The 21,013-nt window shown below is 51.2% G+C and overlaps 9 protein-coding genes across 9 annotated transcripts; 6 read left to right on the top strand and 3 right to left on the bottom strand.

Annotated features, from left to right (window-relative positions):
* Nucleotides 1-470: 470 nt before the first annotated feature.
* Nucleotides 471-2,560, bottom strand: N7539_005743 (putative glycosyl hydrolase; the record flags this gene model as incomplete). The annotated part of the gene is made up of 2 exons (XM_056935345.1): nucleotides 471-1,597; nucleotides 1,678-2,560. The coding sequence occupies 2 exons, from the start codon at nucleotides 2,558-2,560 to the stop codon at nucleotides 471-473; spliced, it is 2,010 nt and encodes a 669-aa protein (XP_056789217.1).
* A 1,459-nt stretch (nucleotides 2,561-4,019) lies between these two features.
* On the top strand, nucleotides 4,020-5,397 carry N7539_005744 (NCBP3 domain-containing protein; the record flags this gene model as incomplete). The annotated part of the gene is made up of 2 exons (XM_056935346.1): nucleotides 4,020-4,091; nucleotides 4,177-5,397. 2 exons carry the CDS (start codon nucleotides 4,020-4,022, stop codon nucleotides 5,395-5,397), a joined length of 1,293 nt encoding a protein of 430 aa, XP_056789218.1.
* A 478-nt stretch (nucleotides 5,398-5,875) lies between these two features.
* N7539_005745 (uncharacterized protein) lies at nucleotides 5,876-7,564 on the top strand (the record flags this gene model as incomplete). The annotated part of the gene is made up of 2 exons (XM_056935347.1): nucleotides 5,876-6,134; nucleotides 6,288-7,564. The coding sequence occupies 2 exons, from the start codon at nucleotides 5,876-5,878 to the stop codon at nucleotides 7,562-7,564; spliced, it is 1,536 nt and encodes a 511-aa protein (XP_056789219.1).
* A 671-nt stretch (nucleotides 7,565-8,235) lies between these two features.
* On the bottom strand, nucleotides 8,236-8,971 carry N7539_005746 (60S ribosomal protein eL29). The gene is made up of 4 exons (XM_056935348.1): nucleotides 8,918-8,971; nucleotides 8,770-8,821; nucleotides 8,376-8,478; nucleotides 8,236-8,287 (listed from the first exon to the last, which is right to left on the bottom strand). Exons 1-4 carry the CDS (start codon nucleotides 8,922-8,924, stop codon nucleotides 8,252-8,254), a joined length of 198 nt encoding a protein of 65 aa, XP_056789220.1. The 5' UTR covers nucleotides 8,925-8,971; the 3' UTR covers nucleotides 8,236-8,251.
* Nucleotides 8,972-9,815: 844 nt separating this feature from the next.
* On the top strand, nucleotides 9,816-10,676 carry N7539_005747 (F1F0 ATP synthase subunit delta; the record flags this gene model as incomplete). Its single annotated transcript, XM_056935349.1, has 6 exons — nucleotides 9,816-9,944; nucleotides 10,027-10,049; nucleotides 10,124-10,254; nucleotides 10,338-10,426; nucleotides 10,497-10,586; nucleotides 10,644-10,676. The coding sequence occupies 6 exons, from the start codon at nucleotides 9,816-9,818 to the stop codon at nucleotides 10,674-10,676; spliced, it is 495 nt and encodes a 164-aa protein (XP_056789221.1).
* A 392-nt stretch (nucleotides 10,677-11,068) lies between these two features.
* N7539_005748 (uncharacterized protein) lies at nucleotides 11,069-12,340 on the top strand (the record flags this gene model as incomplete). The annotated part of the gene is made up of 1 exon (XM_056935350.1): nucleotides 11,069-12,340. One exon carries the CDS (start codon nucleotides 11,069-11,071, stop codon nucleotides 12,338-12,340), a length of 1,272 nt encoding a protein of 423 aa, XP_056789222.1.
* Nucleotides 12,341-13,311: 971 nt separating this feature from the next.
* On the top strand, nucleotides 13,312-13,770 carry N7539_005749 (uncharacterized protein; the record flags this gene model as incomplete). Its single annotated transcript, XM_056935351.1, has 2 exons — nucleotides 13,312-13,348; nucleotides 13,505-13,770. The coding sequence occupies 2 exons, from the start codon at nucleotides 13,312-13,314 to the stop codon at nucleotides 13,768-13,770; spliced, it is 303 nt and encodes a 100-aa protein (XP_056789223.1).
* Nucleotides 13,771-14,688: 918 nt separating this feature from the next.
* On the bottom strand, nucleotides 14,689-17,136 carry N7539_005750 (uncharacterized protein; the record flags this gene model as incomplete). The annotated part of the gene is made up of 3 exons (XM_056935352.1): nucleotides 14,689-16,491; nucleotides 16,559-16,926; nucleotides 16,989-17,136. The coding sequence occupies 3 exons, from the start codon at nucleotides 17,134-17,136 to the stop codon at nucleotides 14,689-14,691; spliced, it is 2,319 nt and encodes a 772-aa protein (XP_056789224.1).
* Nucleotides 17,137-18,017: 881 nt separating this feature from the next.
* Nucleotides 18,018-18,908, top strand: N7539_005751 (putative L-cystine transporter; the record flags this gene model as incomplete). The annotated part of the gene is made up of 2 exons (XM_056935353.1): nucleotides 18,018-18,455; nucleotides 18,561-18,908. 2 exons carry the CDS (start codon nucleotides 18,018-18,020, stop codon nucleotides 18,906-18,908), a joined length of 786 nt encoding a protein of 261 aa, XP_056789225.1.
* Between the last annotated feature and the right edge of the window lie 2,105 nt (nucleotides 18,909-21,013).

Consider the following 21,013-nt stretch of genomic DNA (forward strand, 5'->3'; position numbering starts at 1 on the left):
CAGGCCGAGATCGCAAATCCATAAGACTCGAAGGAACAATGTAGTCGCTCCGACCGAGGCCGAGCTTCTACTGTCAATGCTATGGAGAGTTCGCATGGAAGTTCCATCGCCGACAGTTGTGAAAACTGAATCGGCTTGATAGGTTACGCATTAGAAATTGACCGTTGCCCGGCGATTAATCGTGCCTACTCAAGTGCCTGGTAGAGTTGCTGGTAGCTCGGACCTTGTGAACTCCATATGTTCTTGAAGCTAACAAAGTCTCTCTGACCTGCGCTCTCTGGGGCTCAAGACAGTCTGTGGAGATCATCACCTTCAAGGTCATCTTTATTCTGACAAGCTATCTAGTCTTCGTGCAGCGTACCAGTTTCAGGGCTACTCGACCGAAGGGTCGGACACACGAGCCGATATGTAGATATTCCGCAGACCAAGACGTGTAAGCCTGTAAGGACCTTTGTTGGACTCAATTAAGTCTACGCATCTCGAGCATCAGAGTCCACGCGACAGAAAACGGGCATTGTCTCAATCGGACAGTCAACCTCGACAGTGATACCTCCGTCCCACGTTTTTGACGCACCCTCTTTGGAACTCGCAAGTCTGCTCCATAATTCCCACTTTGCTCCTGCTGGCAGATAAACCTGAGACGTGCGCTGTCCAGCCTCCAATACCGGGGCCACTAGGTATCTCGAGCCAAACATGTACTCAGTTTCAACATCCCATGCTCTGGGGTCATCAGGGAACTCGTAAAACAAGGTACGCATCACAGGCGTACCCTTTCCATGTGCTTCTCGCATCAAACCTCGTGTGTATTCTCGGAGATGCTCTCGGACCTCTATGAAGTTCTTGCAAATTTCGTAAATTTCTTCACCATATGACCAGATCTCATTGTTGGAACCGCTTGCAGTTGGCTGACCCTCGGGCTTCGGTTCGCGGTCTCCGTGTAGACGCATTACTGGGCAGAATGCACCCCACTGGAACCAACGCGTGAAAAGCTCACGGAACGCTGGATCGTCGGGATTTCCACCGTGGAAGCCACCAATATCGGTGGTCCACCAAGGAATACCAGCGAGACCCATGTTCAAGCCCGCGGCAAGCTGGTTTCGGAAGGATCCCCAAGACGACGCGATATCTCCACTCCAGACGAGGGCGCCGTATTTTTGGCTCCCTGCCCACGCACATCGAAGGAGATTGACAATGTTGTCTTGACCCTCGGCCTGCATACCTTCGTAAAAAGCGCGTGCATACTCCCTAGGGAAAATATTGCCAATCTGCAGGTTACTGCCAGCGTGATAGCGGAAGATATCAAAGTCATAGATGGAATACTCTGGCTCCGCCTCATCAAGCCAGAACACCTTAATGCCTCGATCATAATAGTTCTTCTTCGCTTTGCTCCAGACGAATTGTCGAGCTTCCGGATTAGTCGCGTCGAAATGCGTGATATCTCCATCGCATTGCATGGCCACTCGTAGCCCACGATCGTGTCGGATTAGAAGTCCGCGCTCAAGCATCTCAGGGAAATTCTCGGAGGCGTTTTCCACGGTAGGCCAAATCGAGACCATCAGCTCCACCTTGAGTTCTTGAAGCTCCTTGATCATCGCATCTGCGCAAAAACAGGTGTTATTCACGTCTGAAAAATGGGGCTCCAACTGGTTAGATGGCATGGGCATCGAAAGAACTTACCAGGGTCAGGCCAAAATTCAGGATCGAAACTCCATTCACCTTGGTGCTTCCAATGGAAAAAGTCAATGACAATCAAGTCAAGCGGCACCTGACGCCGGCGATACTCTCTGGCAACGTCCAGCAGTTGCTCTTGGTTCCAATAGCGGAGCTTGCATTGCCAGAAGCCAAGCCCGTATTCAGGCATCATAGGGACATAGCCTGTGACTTTGGCATAGGCCTGCTCGATTTCCGCCGGCGAGTCACCCGCGACGACCCAGTAGTCTAAGCTGCGAGTGGAGTACGCTTCAAAGCTCATCACATTGGTACCAAATGTCGCTCGGCCGATCCCTGGATTGTTCCAGAGGAACCCGTACCCACGCGAGGAGAGAGCAAATGGAACGCTGGCTTGCGAGTTTCGATGAGCGAGCTCCAGATCTGCGCCTTTCAGGTTCAAATATGGTTGCTGATATTGTCCCATTCCAAAGATCTTTTCCCTGGGGTCCAGTGATTCAAATCGAAGCTTGAGATGATAATCGCCACCAAGAATCGGGCGTAGCTCGCGAGCTTCAACTAGGAGGGCACTGCATTTGGGATCTGTTGGATCTTGCCGGTTACGGGCGTATTCTTCAAGGAGTGTCTTTCCATGGTGATCATAGACGATGACTTTGCCGCGCTGTGAGATTGTTGCCCGGATTTTGCCATTGGAGATGCTCGCATCTTTCCCATCAGGAATTTCGATCTTGGCGTGGGAGGCACAAGGCGGGAGAGTCAGGGCCCAATCTTCCGTTGGCATAGCAGGGAGCTTAGTTGCTCGCACACGAAAAGCATTTTCGCCCCAGGGCTCAATCCAGAGCGTGTGATCGTCAAAGCGAAAGACAAGTCTGCCGTTGTCATTGTATAGCATGTTGTGCTGGACACCCTTTTTGACAGGGAGACTTGACAGTCAAGAGCCGGAAGCTTCACGGAGAGCGTAAAGGGTAGCTTTATGTGTGAAAGATAGCTCAACACGTTTCACAGGTGAGGGGTTGGCCATTTGAGGAGGAGTTTGCTGGGCGACGATGAGACGTCATCTGGCTTCGATGCTGGCTCTGTTCAAGTTCATGCCGCCAATAACAACGTTGGTCGTACCACGCCCCTCCATTGCGTTGATTGCAACGGAAGAATAGCACAGATGACAGGCGAGAAATGGTTGTCCATTTTTCCGAAGGAATTAGCCGGGTTCATTCAAGCGGGGGAGAGCGATGAATTTCCGTCGGACGTGTGAAACGATTTGTCGAGGCGATCTGAGATGATGCGCACTGGCTTAGTCGGGAGAGGCCCCGCTCCGCCTCATTTTGGTCTCCAACGGCGATCGTCCGCTGGATTTAGGAGGCACGAAATTGTTCAAGTTACGCTTAGAATCAATCACTTTTGGCGAGATGGTATCCAAGCCTGCTCGACGTCTTGATGACCCACGCATCTCGATGATTATGCTCCTCTTCGTCGCATGTGCATTGATGCTCGAGAAGTCCCAACATTGTCAGGCCTGCAGGTGCTGAATCAGCAGATTGCACTGGAGCCCTCTGAGGTGCATACTACCTCTGTGTGCCCGTCGCAGTGAGCCAGGTTCGTTGGCGAATGTCAGTCGCTACATCGCTGCCCCGTCGAGGCCGGCCGTATCTGTCTGCGTTGCTGCAGATAGGGCAGATTTCTGTGCCACATGTCCGAATCTCCCCAAATTTCTCGTCCTGGACCAAGGGAAATTCATCTGGCGCATTGGTCAACTGTGGGCAATTCGCGCATGCTCGCCTTAGCTCAAACACTGATCAGAGCCATCTGCCAAGATGATACGATGCCCAAGAGCCTCACTCATTGACACTCAGCGTAGCTACTCAAAGAGATTGAATCGTGCCGATAGCACCTGCTGACTGAAATGACACTTCACGGCGGCGCCTTACGCGCATTCGAGATGATAGGACACTGTCATTAATCTGAGGCCCATGTCCATTCAATTCATGCTCTAGCCGTGAGCTTCAAATCAATATATGTGATGTCATTTCGCTTGGTGCTCCCGTCCCAATTTGATCTGGTCATGTTGGAATATAGTAGAATGATTGGGAGGTTTACACTTGACAGCCAAGCAGCGAGTTGAGGTGGGAAGTGGCCCATCCCCCACATACGCTAATCCCGAAAGGGCCTTCACGCGGGAAAGCTCTCGCGGCCGTCTTCTCTCACGTCAAGGACGACTCCAGACTCACATTTGGAATCTCTCGATCCACATCTCGGATAATCATCTCGTCTCGCGCACGGCTTGCCAGATCCTCTCTTTCCCAAAGTGCGATTGAAAACACTAAGGGTGCCGGAGTTCACCCTCAAGCGCCGCAATGGATATGGACATCGATCTTGACCTGGGCCCTGACCCGGAGTTTGAACAGCCCCCTCAGCCGATTCTCCCTGTAAGTGATGAATTGCGACGGCCAAAGAGATGTTCTTCCACCTATGACGCAGTCTCTAACCTCATATACGATTCTTTTGGTACAGGATGCATCAACTCACGACGCAATGGTCGATCCCCTGGACGAGGAGGCCATGTACGAAAAAGTTCATGTGCGCGGCGTGGATGAAATGACCACGGACGACATCAAGCAATTCGCAAGCACACATTTTGCAGACGAAGTGCCCTCGCGAGTCGAATGGATCGACGATACGTCCGCTAATATCGTTTATTCCTCTCCGGAGATTGGTCTTCGGGCTCTTGCAGCCCTGACCCAGGTCAGCGAGGAGGAGGACACATCCGCTCTACCTCCATTACGTTTACGCTCCGCAAATAATTTGGCGACCTATCCTGATTCAGTCTTGCAAGTGCGGTCTGCCGTAAAATCAGACAAAAAGCAGCCGCGTGCTCACGAGAAGAGCCGCTTCTACTTGATGCACCCAGAGCACGACCCCCGCGAGCGCTTGCGACAGGAGATTACCGACCGGCGCCGCGATAAAGAGACAGGTGATGGTGATTATCGACGACGTCGATTCGACGATCGGGAATTGCGCCGGCGCAAGGACCGAGCTCAGGATGACCGTTTCGATGTGAACATGTATGACGACCAACCGGAGGCCAGTCACCAAGCTGACTCCGAACGTTGCCGTCCCGGAGATAGGAGAAAAAGAGGCAATATCGAGCTCTTCCCCGAAGACGAATCCGCTTCCGGGCGACTGCGCAATCGCAGTGCATCACCGGGCCGGGACACACTCGACGATGCGGACCACATCGACACGAGACGCAAATTCCGTGAGCGTTCACCACAGACCCGTCGTCGGAACGAGGGGAAAGAACTTTTTTCCTCTGCGGATGTCGGTTCCCGTGAATTATTCCCGAATAAGACCTCGTCAAGCTACCTCAAGAAAGACCTGGCTCCTGGCAAGCCTAGTAACCATCGCCGCTCTGACGCCTTTGACGCCGCTGATGAAACACCCGACCTGCTTGGTCGGAGAATCTCAGTGCCCTCCACAGAGAGCCAATCCGACAAAAAGAGACGCAATGTCGAATTGTTCCCTGGCTCAGGTTCTGGGCGAGTGGATCGGGAAGTAGATCAGGGTTCTGCTCTGCGGAATGCTGGGTCAGGAATTTCCATCAAGGGCCGCGGCGCGTCGGTTCGCGAATTGTTCCCCAACAAGTACCAGGAGAACACGGGCAAGGAGTTGTTCTCTGGAAAGCTCGAAGGTCGTGGCGGTCGTCGTCAACGTGCAGAGGATCTCTTCGGCTGAAAAGGAAAGGCTTCTATCACACTTTCTTGCTGTCTGGCTTTCTTTGGGTATCTTTCGCCTTGCCATACTTGAGCATTTAATTTGACGCGACGGGTTGCATCTTCAAGCGGCGTTGTGGTGGAACTCATTGTCATTAGTGAAACCTGCAATTTAGCATGAGCTTTCGACACGAAAGCATTCGGGAAATTTATCTTTCTTATTACTTCCAATCCACATCATGAACAGGAAATATGGTAGCGTAGCCGTACCAGGTATTGAGCTTGCTTTTTTTTTTCGAACAGAGGACAATAATTAAGACAATTTGATCGATTAGGTTACAGTCACTACATTATAATAAAGTCTTCGTCCGGGTCCATTAACCCACTTCCAGATGTACGAGCCCTGGAGCCATTAAACCTAACCGGAAGTACGCCCCCCCCCCCCGCCAGCTTTCGTTGATCTCAGAAGCAAACATCAACTCACCTAACACCTCGCGACGATGACACAGTCAGATCAAATAGACACTCTTGCAAGCGCTCTAGTTGCTCGGTTTTTGCGGACCAACGCATTCACTGATACATTGCGGGCTTTTATACGCGAGGCTGGCCTGCCCCCGGGCGTGGGGCAGACATCTGGCGATGACACTCATAACATGACGATCCAGAGCTTGTTGGTGGAGAAGAGAGCTTATGACGAAACTGTGAATTTTGAGCGGCTGGGAAATGGCAATCAAGAAATTGTGTCCTGGAGGACTCCTGGTGAGTGAGCGACTTGAAGGTTTCAATCACGAGGGGGAACAGGCTCTGTTGGTAGCAGCTGCTTGACGACATTCGAGATCGACTTGCCAGACTCATGAGCGATGAAGCTCGAACTCTTTTGCTGTTCCTGAAACGGTCGCTGATAACTCTTAGCGCCATGCAAGCCGATCGTCATTGCAACTCCCACATCTGCGAACTTGCTCGCTGCGTCAATTGAGCTCTGGCAAGATCCACGTTGGAGTGAAGAGACAAGCGGCGACTCCGGACATGTCTCATCGAATGGAGCACGACCATTGCTCATCTCCACGGGTGCAGATAGGCAGATGCATCTTCTCGATATCGAGCCAGAGAACAAGCACGTCACTTCCTTCTCCGGTCTATCAGATTCTCCAGTCTTGTCCTTTGTGCCCATTCTTCATGGTCGTTTCATCCTCATGACCAACATGTCGGGGCATCTGCTCCTCCAGCGGGGTTCGGAGATCGCTTGTAGTAGAAAGGATCATGCCAAATATGCCGTGAAGGTGGTTGTGCATGAGGAAATTGACCACTCAAGTGCCTCGACGATACTATGGATTGCCACAGCTGGCTGGGACGCGACAGTCTTCTTGTACCGGGTAGTCATCCGACCTGAAGATGGAGACGCAACACCGAACATTCGCGATCCTGTCGCGCGTATAAATCTGGCATCAAATCCGGAATCATTGCTATTTGTCCGTCACGTCGACTCTGGAGAGCTACTCCTATTGGTCTCGCGTCGTGATTCCAGCTACATCCATTACTACCAGGTGCAGCCAACACCAGAGCCGAGCTCCCAGTCGTCGCAGAATGACAGCAACCAGAGCTCGACACCGAAAGGCACAACTGAATGCCGTTTACTCGGAAAGCAAAATCTTGCACCTCATTCCAATGCATGGGTCGCTTTTTCTCCGTCGCACATGGCACTTAGCCCGCTGGATCCGGGTCTTCTTGCCGTGGCCACGTCTTCAGAGCCACACATGAAAGTGATTATAGTTCGACTGCTGTTCCCATCAGCGCCCAGTTCTGGAAATGCTACGAGTTCTACGACAGAAGCTGCCGTGACCCAAGCTTCACAGGCTCTTGAGGCACTCGCTCTACAGAATCGGGAAGATGCCGCGATCTTGATTCAAGCCAATACGTTCGCGCCCCAGACATCATATTCGACGCCGCAGGTTGCTTGGCGCCCGGACGGCTCGGGAGTATGGGTGAATGGTGATGATGGCGTGGTTAGAGGCATTGAGATCAAGACTGGCAAGGTGGTCGCAACACTCAAGCAGGGTCATGAGCCTGGGTTCAAGGTGCGCACGATCTGGGCTGGGTTTGTTGATGTCCCTGGCGAGACAGGACGCAAAAGGGAAGAATGGCTGGTGAGCGGTGGATTTGACAAGAAATTGATTATCTGGAAGATTTGACAGATGAGTGATACAGAAGTGAATTACGTGATTGGAAGCGATGTTGAATATGAAAATGAGAAAAGTGTCTTTGTGCATTACAGAATATTCGAAAGTCCAGGCTATAACTACGACAGTATTTCTACTGACAAGCAATGATATGTCGCCCTCCATCGATCAACACACTCGCCATTGAGAGGCGAGGGAGCAGTAGATATATGAAGAGGGCAATTGATCTTGGCACGTTGAAAAAATCCTTCAGCAGGCGCGCATAAAAAGAGCACGTTGCTGTACACACATATGCCGTGAGTGGGGGGAATGCTCATAGTGATGAACGAGGGATTGGGCAATGAAAAAGGGATTGGGGAGATAATGCTCAACTGGGCTGCAAGAAAGCCAAGCGATTCAAACCAATGCAATGGGAGGGAGGCATAGAGAAGCCTTGCGTGCACCGAGAGAGAAAGCAACGTCGTTCCGATGTTGAAGGAACAGCTGCAGGGGTATCGAATTAAGCCTGTTGATTTCTTTGTATCCAACAACCTCAGATGGATGTACCGCGCAAGGAATAAGCAGAAACCAGGCTCATTCGATTGAGACAGCGAAACCGTCTGTTCTAGGTTCATTGCACATAATATTTATGTTCTCTGGCTCCTTGCGCGCTCAGAATTCCCCATATCCGTAAATTTTCATTTTCGATTCCGTCCACGTTTATGCGATCTCACGCTTGCCCTCCTTGCGCTCCTTCTGTTGGGTTGTTAGTTTCCAATGTTACACAGAATATCCATACTTCGCGAGTGGAAGACCCCACAGGTCGGAGTTTCGATCAACGTACCAGGGCCTTGGCGGTGCCGTGGAGAGCGTGACGGTGGTTACGGCGGAACTTGGGGTCAACACCCTTGAGGGAAGGGTAACGGTTGGTCTTGGGCTTCTTGATACTGTTCGGACAAAGCCAAGTCAGTATTTATTGTCGAGTAATTTGTGACGCGAAATGCAATTCAGTTCCCAGTCGAGCTTCTCCTGAGAAGGAAGCATGAGCAATCTTCCGGCAGAGTTGGTGCGCAATGCAAAATGATCAGCCATGTCACATTCTCATGGTGGGCGTCTGGATGGGCTCTCAAGTCTTCGCTCCTTCAAGTGAGCCTCGGCTGAAAAAGAAATTGCATTCGCTGGCTTGGTAATTTGGACGTGGTCTTGCGAGGTTGAAACTGGCGAGGTAAAATACGCACCCGTTACGGTGAGCCTTCTGGCTGCGGTGGTGCTGGGACGCGTTCTTGGACTCTGCAAAGCGCACAAGTTGTCAGCGATCGTGGTAAAATCGACATCGAGGGGTGCAGCGTTGGCGATGCAGGCAGCTGGTCGATCCGGAGTACGTACTGGCCATCTTGACGGTTGCTGTCGATTAACGTGGACGGGATGGTGAAGTGGGAGCGTGCAATGTCAAATGCGAACCCAAATGGATGGGTTCGGCTAGGGTTTTTTCCGTTTGTGTGGGATCTCGCTTACCGCCGCGGGAAGGTGGTGCACGGACATTACCCCCGTGCCGTGGCCGCTGACTCTAATGCTATTGATTAGGGATTGACGTTTGAAAAGCTCATCTATTGTCGAGACGTTCTACTACAGCGTAACGGTGTATTCCCATCGCAGTTTGCTCAGCATGCAGACTTCCCAGCGTCAACAGCATACCATATCTTCTTCGCATTACCGTGACTAGCAGGCTGAGGAGCGTGTCTATCACGTGATCTTTAATTTTGAGATCATGTGATGAGCCTCTTCAATTGGCTCCCTTTGAAGTTGATCCATGTACGGCGAGGAACCCTCGCTGCTCGTAACTACTTATTTCAGTAGGAACAGAAATACTTTCAAATTTCAATCCAATGATACTTCACAATCGATCAATTTGTCCCACTAGTATGCCTTCAATGCGCCCGGGTAAAGATACTTGATCTTGGCTCTGCTGAGTATGGACATCAGCATCGCGGAAGACCAATAGTGCCCTAGCGAATCTGTAGGTAATAATACAGAACTTTCGCTGCTGAGCACCTCTGAAGCTCATCAGCATACTCCATGTCAGATCAAGACTCCTTCATTTGTGAATAATAAGGATTGACGAGCCGGCTTGAAGCAGTCAAGTAATGGATGCCCCAATGGTTGCCGGGGGCCGGTCCACGTGACATTACGCGCTAGGGAACAACCGGCGCTCCGACTTCGACCTTTGCAACGCAACCTTCAAGAGGGATACGTCCGGCATTTGCATCCACCAGATCATTGCAAAATGAACTCCTTCCGTTTCGCTCGCTCTGCCCTGCGGGCTCGCTCCGCCTTCAGCGCCCCCGTCCAGCGCCGTGGATATGCTGAGGCTGTTAATGACAAGATCAAGCTGTCCCTGACTCTCCCTCACCAGGTATGGATCTCTGAAGCGGTCCTTGGAGACACCATATCACTTTTCGGGGAACGTCATATCTAACTTGTCTAATCACCACTAGACCATCTACCGCTCCACCGGCGTGTGCGTTTGCTCTCCGATATCGTACGATCTCGTCGCATACTGAAAATTTACTGACCAACTACGCGCGACTACAGTACCCAGGTCAACATTCCCGCTGCCTCCGGTGACATGGGTGTCCTCGCCAACCACGTCCCCTCTATCGAGCAGCTGAAGCCCGGCCTTGTTGAGATTGTTGAGGAGGGTGGTGCTACTAAGCAGTACTTCCGTATGGCCAACCTTTATCCGCCAACAAAAGAATCGCATGCCTTCGACTCGAACATCGCGGCTAATTGTCAATCTTTTTTACAGTCTCTGGCGGTTTCGCCGTCGTCCAGCCCGATTCTCAGCTGAGCATCAACGCCGTCGAGGGTTTCCCCTTGGAGGAGTTCAGCGCCGAGGTAAGCATTGGTTCACATTTCTCTGCCAAGATCACCTGTTGTGAGCCTCCTGTTAACCTTTTCGAAACAGGCCATCCGTGCCCAGATTGCTGAGGCCCAGAAGATTGCTGGCGGCAATGGCAGTGAGCAGGACATCGCTGAGGCTAAGATTGAGCTTGAGGTATGATGGTGTCGAATGCTACCAAGTCTCAAACTACTGGCTAACTTCCCTCAACAGGTTTTGGAGACTCTGCAGGCCCATGTTAAATAGATGTATATAACCCTTTGATCGCTTTAGCTCTATTTTGAAAGTGAAGAATCACAGCAACTCTGTTCTGTTGAACGCTCGTCCTGTATTTTGCACCTGACATAAACGGCATGTGGTGAACGCGCCTGCCATTCTGAAATACGGTCGAGCCTCTCCCCCCGTCTTCGTTCAGTCAACCTCTCCCGTTACCTTCTCTCACTCAAGAAACAAATCAATTTGGTCCAACCTTCTCGCTTTCGGTGACGGTGGAGATGGAATCTATTAGAGCTCCCCTGGGGAGCATTGATACGCGCCTGAAATCGGCGGGTACGCAACATGAGCTCTTTTCATCAGCTATCTCCTCTCTCGCACTCGATGAGCCTCTGCTACCAGTCGAACTTTCACGCACACCCACTATGAATCACGAATCGAGAACCAGCCATCGAGTCCAATTCGCACTCCATAGAATTTCGGACCTTGCTCTCAAGCTAAATGAGGAAGAACCGTTCCCTCGCCTCGAATGGGACGTCGCATTGGACAAATTCTACTCGCTCGATGGCCTCAATCAACCAAGAGTTCCTCGCAATACTCCGGCATCTTTGAGCCGAGTTGGGAGCTTCGATGATCTTGAGGGACTTGACGGAATTTCTCAAAGACGCGCTGTCTCCGCGCCCCATATTCTATCGTCACAGGGTCCATGGTTCGACGGACAGTCGGATTATGACTTGTCACGCCATTTCAATGCCAAACAGCATCCAAGCATGTTGCGCGTATTCCAATTCTCGGCTGACGACGAAGCCAGCTCGCTTTCAAGTGTTGTTCATTCGCCTGAGGTCTCTCGAGACGTGAGCATGGACATGAAGGCTGAAGATCAAGTTAAAAAGAAAGCATCACCTTGCGCTCAGCAGCTCGCGCAGCGTTCACTTCGTCCTGTTTGGCGTGAAGTTGGTGGTGGCCATTCAACTCGGAGACACGCTAGGAAAGTCGATCACTCTTCTTGGCAACACAGGCGAAGAAACTCGAAAAGTTGGCGAGGCTCCAGCTATTCTCTTCTCCGCAAAATTCGGCCAACCCAGGATTTGCCAAAAAATGCATCGGTTCGACCTCCTACCCCTCTGTCTAAAAGGTCCATTCACCCTGCCTCGAATTCGCCGTCTTCCAAGTGGGAGCAGACCAATGTCAAAGCCGAGGCTGGCCCGATCCCCATACCTCGAGCCAAAACTGTGTCGCGTCTTCAAAGCACTCCGCCGACACCAAAGGAAGACGTCACCGCCGTTACTTCGAGCAATCAGGCATCCGACATCGTGCGGCTTATACTTTCCATCCACTTAATCTGGAGCTCAGGTACAGTCATTGCTCAGGCCAAGGTCATCAAATCCATTCCTGGCGGGGACGATGCCACCACGGCCGTTCCTGTGATTCCGGGGCTATCTGAAGACGACGCGCGGTCTGCCTCAGATAGTTCGGCAGGAGAGCAACTCATGACCTACCGCCTCGTGATTTTATCGGGCCTCTCCGATGATGCTATTGCTGCTCTGTATTCGGTGATGGGTAGTACGACGACCTTCAAGTTTGTTGTGTTGCTCCTTGTCGTGCTGCAGGCAGTCTGGCTGCTCATTCGGAAAACTATGAAGGCTGGAGTGGGTCGACTACGCCGATTTTCGCCGCAGAAGACTTTCTCACAATGAAGCAACTGGTCTTTTAATGAATGCACCTCCAGGCTGGCGGAGGTGCGTCTTGTTCAGCGCAGCTCAAATCTGCTTTTGTCACTGGCTGCTCTTTCTGCTTTTATATTTACTTACAATCCCAGACAGCGTTGCAAGTTGTTCACACAGGTGCCGTGCACCTTGCGCGTTCGGTTGTTCCTTATTCCTCCAATCATGACTAGCGAACGCTTACTTTCCTTAACTTGTCCTCTTGCTAATTGGTACCTTATTGATCCCGAGTTTACATGTGCTAGTTGTCAAAGGCGGCAATCGGTCGTTATGGAGTGCACCATTTTCAGAAGCAGAGTGATTGAGTTGCATATGATGCCTACCAATCCTGCAAGCCGACATTAGCTTTGCAACCCACCAATTACCCATTTAGCTAGCCCCCCCAAAAATTCAAGTCTGGACCACCTGCCATGGAACTGATAGAATATGACTCGGGAAGTCTGATAGGAACCGTGTACTGTCAGAGGTTAGAACAGGCTCGTGTGTACTTGGCCGCTTACATTTGTTGCTCGGCAAAGAAGAGGGTCGAGACCTCGGGTGTTGCAGTTTCCCAGTGGGCATCTGGCCAGAACCTCTCTGTCATAGTTATATAAGGCCTTGGTATGTGAGATTCATCCAGCTTGCATGGTCTTCGGTAGCATCATGTCTTCCTAGATAGAGCTCTTTCGTGATCAGATGAGAAGCAGGAACAGGGAATTGACAGAAAAGGAGGTGTGACCCCATTCCTTTCCCCGGGTCCGCGCTACCTACAGTATAATGATTGGATTTAACGGGAATCATTTCGCTCGGCATCACGGTCACGTCATCTAATACTCCGCATTATCGAGTTTATAATAATAACCGGTGAGTTTCTCAGTAATCTAATGTTCATATTCACGAACACTGGAAACGCAGGTTATTTCATTTAGGCTGTGATTTAAACAGAATCCAAACAGACTGAGGCAATGTCGGACCGATCAAACAATAACGGGCATCGCGATGGTAAGCCCATCTTCTATGCATTCCTTCTCATCAACACACACTTTGTCAAATACCTCTACTAGGTATACCCTGATGTGGCATGGCTCGTAATCCGTCTGACAAGGGAGGGAAAGGTGCTCCTCTCCCACCCCAAATATCAACATCTGACAAAACCAGATTCGAAACCGAGCGTCGACCAGTCCAATCTCAACAACCCAGAGAGCTCTGCGAGCCCGTCCTCAGATCGCAGCAAGACCGTGTCTTCGAGTACCGCATTCATGCCTCAATCTGGTAAAGCAGCAGGCATAGTGGGAAATACACCCCGTCAACAGGATCACGACAAGACAGAAGAGGACCCAGATCAGCGTCGGCGCGAAGATGTGGCTGGAAGTGAGCGCTGGATTCCCATGGCTGGGAAACCTACGAAGACATCTACGCTCTGATGTGTTTTCATTCAAGACAATCTTAACTCGTGTGAGATTTGATATGATATAAATAATACCAGTGTTGAAGAATGAGACTCCTTTGTCTCCTGCTCAGCACTTTATCGAGAAATTCTACCTACAATTTATTTTCAAATGGAGATTGCTGCATGGGGGTCGAGTCTGCGTATCGAGGCACGTAGTATTACAGACTAGCCCAGGTATACTACATTCATTTGAGCCACCTCGGCAAGCTGGAGGCTGCTCAGCCTGGTACCCAGGTCTGTCTGGACAACTACCTAGATGGATTATATCTGATGGCTAGATGATGTGTCTGAAGTACTTGTCCCCTACATTGTCAGGATGTTAAACCCGGAATGGAGACTACTGAATGACGAGCACAAGGTCGATAGAGAGACAGTGCATCTCATCATGTCGGTGGTACGCGTTTGCCTAGCAAAGGTGAAGAATCGTGTATTTTTGAGCTCAGGGGTACCTCTGATTCGTAAATGGCATGACCTGAAATGAGATAGAAGACACCAAAATAAGTGACAGTGACGTCCGTGTGCTCTATTGAGGTTTTCTATCAATCAAACCGTGATTGGCACTAGAATACGAAACCGGAACCCTTAACTTGGTAGAAGCATCATCTCCGAAAACAAATGGAAAACACACACCAAAGAACAAAAAGAACTGATGAAACCAATGACACAACCAGACCCAGACATTCGTTAATATAAAACATCATGTTTCCCGATAAATTCAACGAGCAATAGCATCAATATCAGCATCGGAAAGGGGGTAGTCGCACCAACGAGCAAGGCGCCTCCTTCGTCAGTCCATCACGAAAGAAGGACCTACGAGAACAGAAGAGACTAAATACAATTGAAAAGAAAAACCACAAAGTGAAAACTTCATTAGACATGACGCATGACATGCTTACTCGAATTCCACACCGTGTTGCTGTCTCTCTTGCCTGGCCCTTGCTCGCTCCGCACGCCGCCGCCGACGGTTGTTCGCGTAGGACCCACTGGCTTCTGTGCCAGTCCACGTACCAGGTGAGGTGACGCTACCTGGGCCGTAGGGCATACTGGATGGCGCTGGTGGGGGAATTGGAGGTGGCGGGGGCAGATGGCTGATTTGTGACTGAGAAGGATGGAAAGACGAAGGCGGCACGCTGGCGGACGGTCCACCGGGAACTGGTAGTGAAGCAGCCGCAGCTTCTTGCTCTCGTCGCATCTGCTCAGCCTGTTGCCGCTCCAGTTCCTCAACGCGCCTCCAACGATCGTAGTCTCGACCTTCATCGCCAGAGAATGAACCGGCGCTGCTGCCTCGGCGTCGCGAATTCCTGCGCTCGCGACGCCGCGCTTCTCGCTGAGCTGCGGCTTCTTCTTCAGTCAGTCGGCGTAGAGTGACATGCCGCCCGTCATTGTGCATCTTCACTTTGACAGATACTGGCGGTGACTCAACATGGTCAGATCGCTGTCGGCTATCACCCCGGCGACGACTGCCACTGTTCCGACGACGGTGAGAGGCAGCGCCTAGTGCAGAGGCCACTGCGGCACCAGCTGCAATATCCTCGGTTCGGTGAGAATATGGTGAATGTGGACGCTCCGGGGATGGTAAATCACCGGACAACTCCTGGTGTATTGGAGGTAAGGGCGGCACATCCGACGCAGCACCAACAGCACCGCTTGCCATGGGTTCTGCAGTGAGCAAAGAGCTACCCGACATAACTCGTTGCGTGGCCGGGTGCGGTCGAGGTGTCAAATCAGTCGGTGTGAGCTCACTATCGGTATAGGAGCTTGGCTTTCGTCTCTGGGGATATGGCCCCAGCGCTTCCTCATGTCGTCGACGCTTGCTGTTCGCTCGTTGAAGAGCCTCATCTTCTTCATCCCGACGACGGATCTCATCCAATCGACGCCTCTCCTCCTCGTCTTTGCCCTTATTCCGGCTGAAGAGTCGTTTGACGGCCGCAATAGCCCCGCCTCCGAGCAGTGCGTCCCTCACTCCGTGGGATGGGCGGCGATCCGGATGCTCGGATAGGTAGGTGCTGTCGTAGTAGTACGACGAACCAGGGCTTTGAGCTCTGCTGGGAGCACGGCTTGGAGGGCGAGCAGTGACTGGTGGTTGGGTAGGCTCAGGTCGACCATCTTCCAGCCTGCTCAGCGATTCTTCGGTGTAGCTATGGCTGCGAGAGTGAGCAGGTTTATAGCGACCGACTTCACTGTCGTCTTCTCGCTGTCGCCGACGATCCCACCATTTTTTGGCAAGCAATCCTGCTCCGGCCAGTGCGCCGAGCTCGAGAATCTTGTTGCCCCATCCTCCACGACCGCTCCGGGAGGACTCGTCGGAGTATTTCTCGTCGAGGTATGACGATCGAGATTCTTCGTACGCCTCGCTCGGTGGGCGACTACGGCCTCGTCTATTGAAGATCGAGGCCAGTCCTGCCCCCAAGGCACCGCCTGCTAAAGCATCGCCAATGCCGCCGCCACCTCCACCTGCTGCATGATGATGTTCTTCAACGACGGAAGGGCCGCTGTACCTGCTTCCGTGCTCACTAGCCAGATGGAATCCTTCATCGTCATACAAGTATGACAGAACAAAGTATATCACGAGGAATGCAAAGACTGCAATCGAATAAAGAATGAAGAGGACCTTGGGGGAACCATAGAGTGTGAGACCCAGCGGGATTTGAACAATACCTAGAATGGCCAGTGCCCTTCCCAGCCATCGATGTATCTAAAGATGTCTCAAAGTCTTAGTGTGTTGCTTTTGAATTTGAGAAGTTATGCCGCAGAGTACATACCACGAGCTTGAGAGGGACATGATGGCGCACTCTTTTGCTTTCTTTTCGATGCAAAAACCACCCCCAAAAGACCTGGAAGACCACAATGACGTAGATAGCAAGTCCAATCCCATGATGGGGATTGGTCAGGCTTCGCTTTGGCCCGACTGCAAACCACCCTAGAACAAAGACCACGGTCGACAAGAGCAGTGTGAGAACCTGGAACCATGCATGAAGCTTGAAGGCCCAAAAGGGATTCCATCGAGAGTAGTACCGGATGGTCAAAAGTGAGATCGGGACAAGACCTAAGAAAACAATGGTCGCAATAACACCATGCGCGATTATGAGGGTGTGGTATTCGGGCATGTCCTTGAAGCGATTGCCCATACCTTCAGAGTGTGTGAGCATATGCGCATCTTGAGAAAGTTTGCTGAAGAATTTGCGAACTTACCATTGTATCGCATCGTTTCGAAGTTCAGGCCCATCAAATTGGGCAGGAGAAAAGTATCACGCTGCGTATCCCAAGTGCCATCTCCCACATGAAGAGTATTCGAGGAGTATGTGCTGCTCCCCGCAGCTGTCAACCCCGGGTTGGACATGGTGACGATTGTGGAATCCTTTCGGTGGACTCCGCTTAGGCTCTGGAATGTTGGGGAAGCCGGAGAAGAAGCTTCCAAGGAGATCTATTCAGATCTCCCGATCCGAAGAATGCACCATGCGACAAAACAGAGGGCTTTATTCGGTCGCGAAGGAACAGCGAACTCAGGATGTGGATCAAAGTATCGTAGCCAGTAGTGTCGTGGTTGGGGTAATTGGGACGTAAGTGGAACACGGTAATCAATCGATAATCGTTTACCTGATGGCACTGCGATGGTCAGCTGGGAGCTCGAGAGAAGCGGAGAAGAGAGCGCTATGTCGCACAATTGAAGACGGTCAAATCTGTGAATTTTTGATGAAGTTGGCAAACGCAGCGCCCTCGAGTCACACAAGAGCAACAACACTCGGTCAAGGTGATCGCTGTCAACTTCCTACTGTTTTGGGCTTAGGGTGCCAGCACATAACCAGAGCAACGGGCAGTAGGAATTGACCGCCTTTCTCCTCACCCGGTTTCATCGCGCCATATCCCATCTGATTGCGATTACATCATCTGATCTTATCTCCGTCCCTCACGTGTGGAGCTGCCCTGCTCGGTCTTCATGACTCTTGGACATTCATGGCGTGCGCATAGATGTCAAGGAAGGATTCATAGGGGTATACTTTGTTGAGAAATGGAGCGCTCTCAACTTGAGATATTTGTCCGGGCGCTGTCACGGTGAGAGGCTCATTCGAGATTAAATCTTCATAGGATGGCGAACGCTAATCAGATGGCAGACTGTTGGGATGGGCATAGTAAGTTCATGTACCTGACATGATCCGAATCATCGTGCAGGGAATTATTTGTCAAAAGTCAAAGGCTATTCATACTTATAACTGAAACAGCATGGCGAGTTGGTCCTTGTCGTTCTTTCCACTGCCGATTTCCATGTGGCGCCGGAAGTCGACGGCCGGGGTTTCTATCGACTTTAACTTCATCAACCTGTTCGGCTTCACGTGCTACAGTATATATACTGCAACATTCCTCTACTCTTCAGTTATTCGCTCACAGTATGCCGCTCGACATCCTGCTGCAGCCGAGCCTACTGTTCAGATCAATGACCTGGCTTTTGCCTTGCTTGGGATGATCATGTGTTTCGTTGCTTATGTGATGTTCTGGCCTCGGCTTTCAGGGCTCCATACACCCCGCCGACAACGTGTGAGTTGGACGATGAGGGCTATCTTCAGCGGCTGCGTCCTTGCTCCGTTGATAGGCATCTGTGTTGTGTTGGCCCGAAACCCCAGTGGCGGGAATGACCCAACTACTTGGGCTTGGATTGATGTCGTGAGTAGGACCCTTCCTTCGGTGCTTTCATTTCCCCTAGTGTGGACGTCCATGGACAATCGCATAAGGTTATACTTGGAATGGTCACTTATGCTCTGAGCCCAGATCTACACACTGTCATATGATAAACTTGTCGTCACGATGGTTAAATATATTCCTCAAGCCTGGTTGAACTATCAAAGGCAGTCAACAGTGGGATGGAACATCTGGACCATCCTTCTCGATATCACTGGCGGCGTCCTCTCTCTGCTTCAACTGGTACTTGATTCGAGTCTACAGAGTGACTGGAGTGGTATCACTGGAAATCCAGCAAAGTTGGTCCTCAGCAACATCACGATCTTCTTCGATGTGATCTTCATTGTCCAACATTACATCCTGTATCGGGATCGCAAGACGGGTCCCGTCTCTGATCCCACTACGCCACTGCTTCAGGGACCCGATGTATCAGTTTAGAATGTGGGTTTGTCGGGGCAGACTTTGTCTGCTTGTGCATATGTGTGATGTCGACACCTATAGACCAGGACACGGATGGGCCATTTTGGATGGGCAACACGGGGAGAAATTGAATCCTCCGCACCGTCTGCGTTCCTAGGACCATTGTATTGAAGAGCGCAACAGCTGATAATGAACATATTGGAAGGGGTTATCATTGCACGAGTAGCGAGGACAAACGTATGTATCAAAAGACGTGAAAGGCAATGACTACATTTTTTTTCTGCACTAAGGCGGAACTTTTTTTTTTTCAAGCCTCTGTCTCCAGGCTTCCGTGCTTGAAATGCCCGAGTATAACCCCGATACTGTCACGGCTGCTGAACTTATCTTGGTGCCTTTTGCAGCTTCGATGGACGGGGTATGTAGGTTTGCGCGTTCCAATACTGTGTCTTCGGATATAAGGTCAAACTTCGAGGTCTATCTCCGACCAGTTCGTCATGGTTGGCCCCCCCCCCCCCCCCCCCCCCCTCCCCTCCTCATGGCAACTCGTTCGATTAGCCTCGCGCAGGTCACTCTCCAATCGTGATTATTTCAGATGATGCACGCGCAGTGAGACCGCGTACTCCTTCGGCGTCACTTGCTTGTCGCAATGCTGGTGTTGAAGCAAAGGATGAATGATGCGGCTCTGGCTTAATCAGCCTGCTCAGACCCCCGGCGGCATGTCCGATCATGACTCTCATCCTCCAGCCAAGCCCAAATACCGACTTATCCGTTTTAGGGGGGGGTCTCGCCGCTCCGACTGGTGGCGTACTCAGAAGCACATTTGATTGGAGTCACGGCCTGCTAAGCACTGGATAAGTGGATCCATACCAGTCACCTCATCTAGCCGTGGGTCTCGACAATGACTCGGTTGGAAACGTCGGTCTGGTGGGAGCAGGAGAGAGAGGGTTGCATCCTCTGCAAAGTTTCCTTGGTGTTAAACCAAGCCAGGCAATCTCCACGCTGCAAGCGACGCGCGGTGCCAATATGTGCACAATTGCTGATCAGGCTAAGCCTTTGGGATCTCAAATTGATCCTTGGCCAGTCTTTGCCGTCTTATTGGCGTAGGACTCTGCCGTCGGTACTCTTATTTCCGCCGGTTGAAGTATCAACCCGAGAGCGACCCGTCTATACAAGCCAGGTGCTGGGGAATTCTCGATCCTCCGCATCCAGTGTCTTAGATATCTGCATGTTGGTTCTGCTTGTGGCCTCACGCTGCTTCTATCCAGCCTCGCCGGATACTACTTTGATGTGTGGCAGTTGATGCTACCCTACGCTGCTGTTGCTCTTGCTGTTGCTTCTTCACTTCCCCGCGGTCAATCAGGCTCCAGCTGATGAGCATGGCTCTCGGGATTTAGTTGACTGTCATTTCATCTTGAGTTGCCATACTACCACAGAATTCCAATCCGAGAGGTAAGCTACTGCCTAGTGCCTACTGAACCAGATTACAGATCCTAGCATACATGGAATGCAGTAGTCACTAACTAGTCACTCGTTACGTTAGTGGTAGTACTAGTCGGTAGTTACTCGGTACTGGTAGTACTACTACTAGTACTAAATTACCAATTCAGAAACCTCATAGAAGCATTCCGAAAACACGTATGGGGGATCTCTGCAGCAAGTGGAAGTTAGGACCCAGAGAATCCTCAATGCACGAGCATTAATAAGATTCATCAGGAGCAATTGCTTCTGCATTCAAGAGGCTGTGGAACGGGTGATTGTCATGTTACACAAAAGAACCTAAATTGGCCCCCAGTCCACGACGAAGAGCGCATCCGTGTCCGATGCAAACTCCGCAATTCCGCACCCGTGCCAACGGTTCCGCGGCAACGAGAGTTTACTCGGTTCTATTCCTCATCGCCAGATTTGACCGAACAGGATGTAATTTACTGATACCCTTGTAGATGGATTCCCCCCTCCATCCTTGTAGGTGCACTGTCCCGCATATGTCTATAGTGTCACTGTCACTGTGATAAGTACTTTTTGCGTCATTGCCCAAAGCAACGAGACCAAAGATGTGATCTGGCTCGGCTAGTTATGTTGGTGCCTCCGGTCAGTAGTATTGCAGATCGATTGATGGACAACCC

This window comes from Penicillium diatomitis (genome assembly GCF_028827545.1).
Source record: "Penicillium diatomitis strain IBT 30728 chromosome Unknown utg000006l_segment0_segment0, whole genome shotgun sequence".
NCBI lineage: Eukaryota > Fungi > Ascomycota > Eurotiomycetes > Eurotiales > Aspergillaceae > Penicillium > Penicillium diatomitis.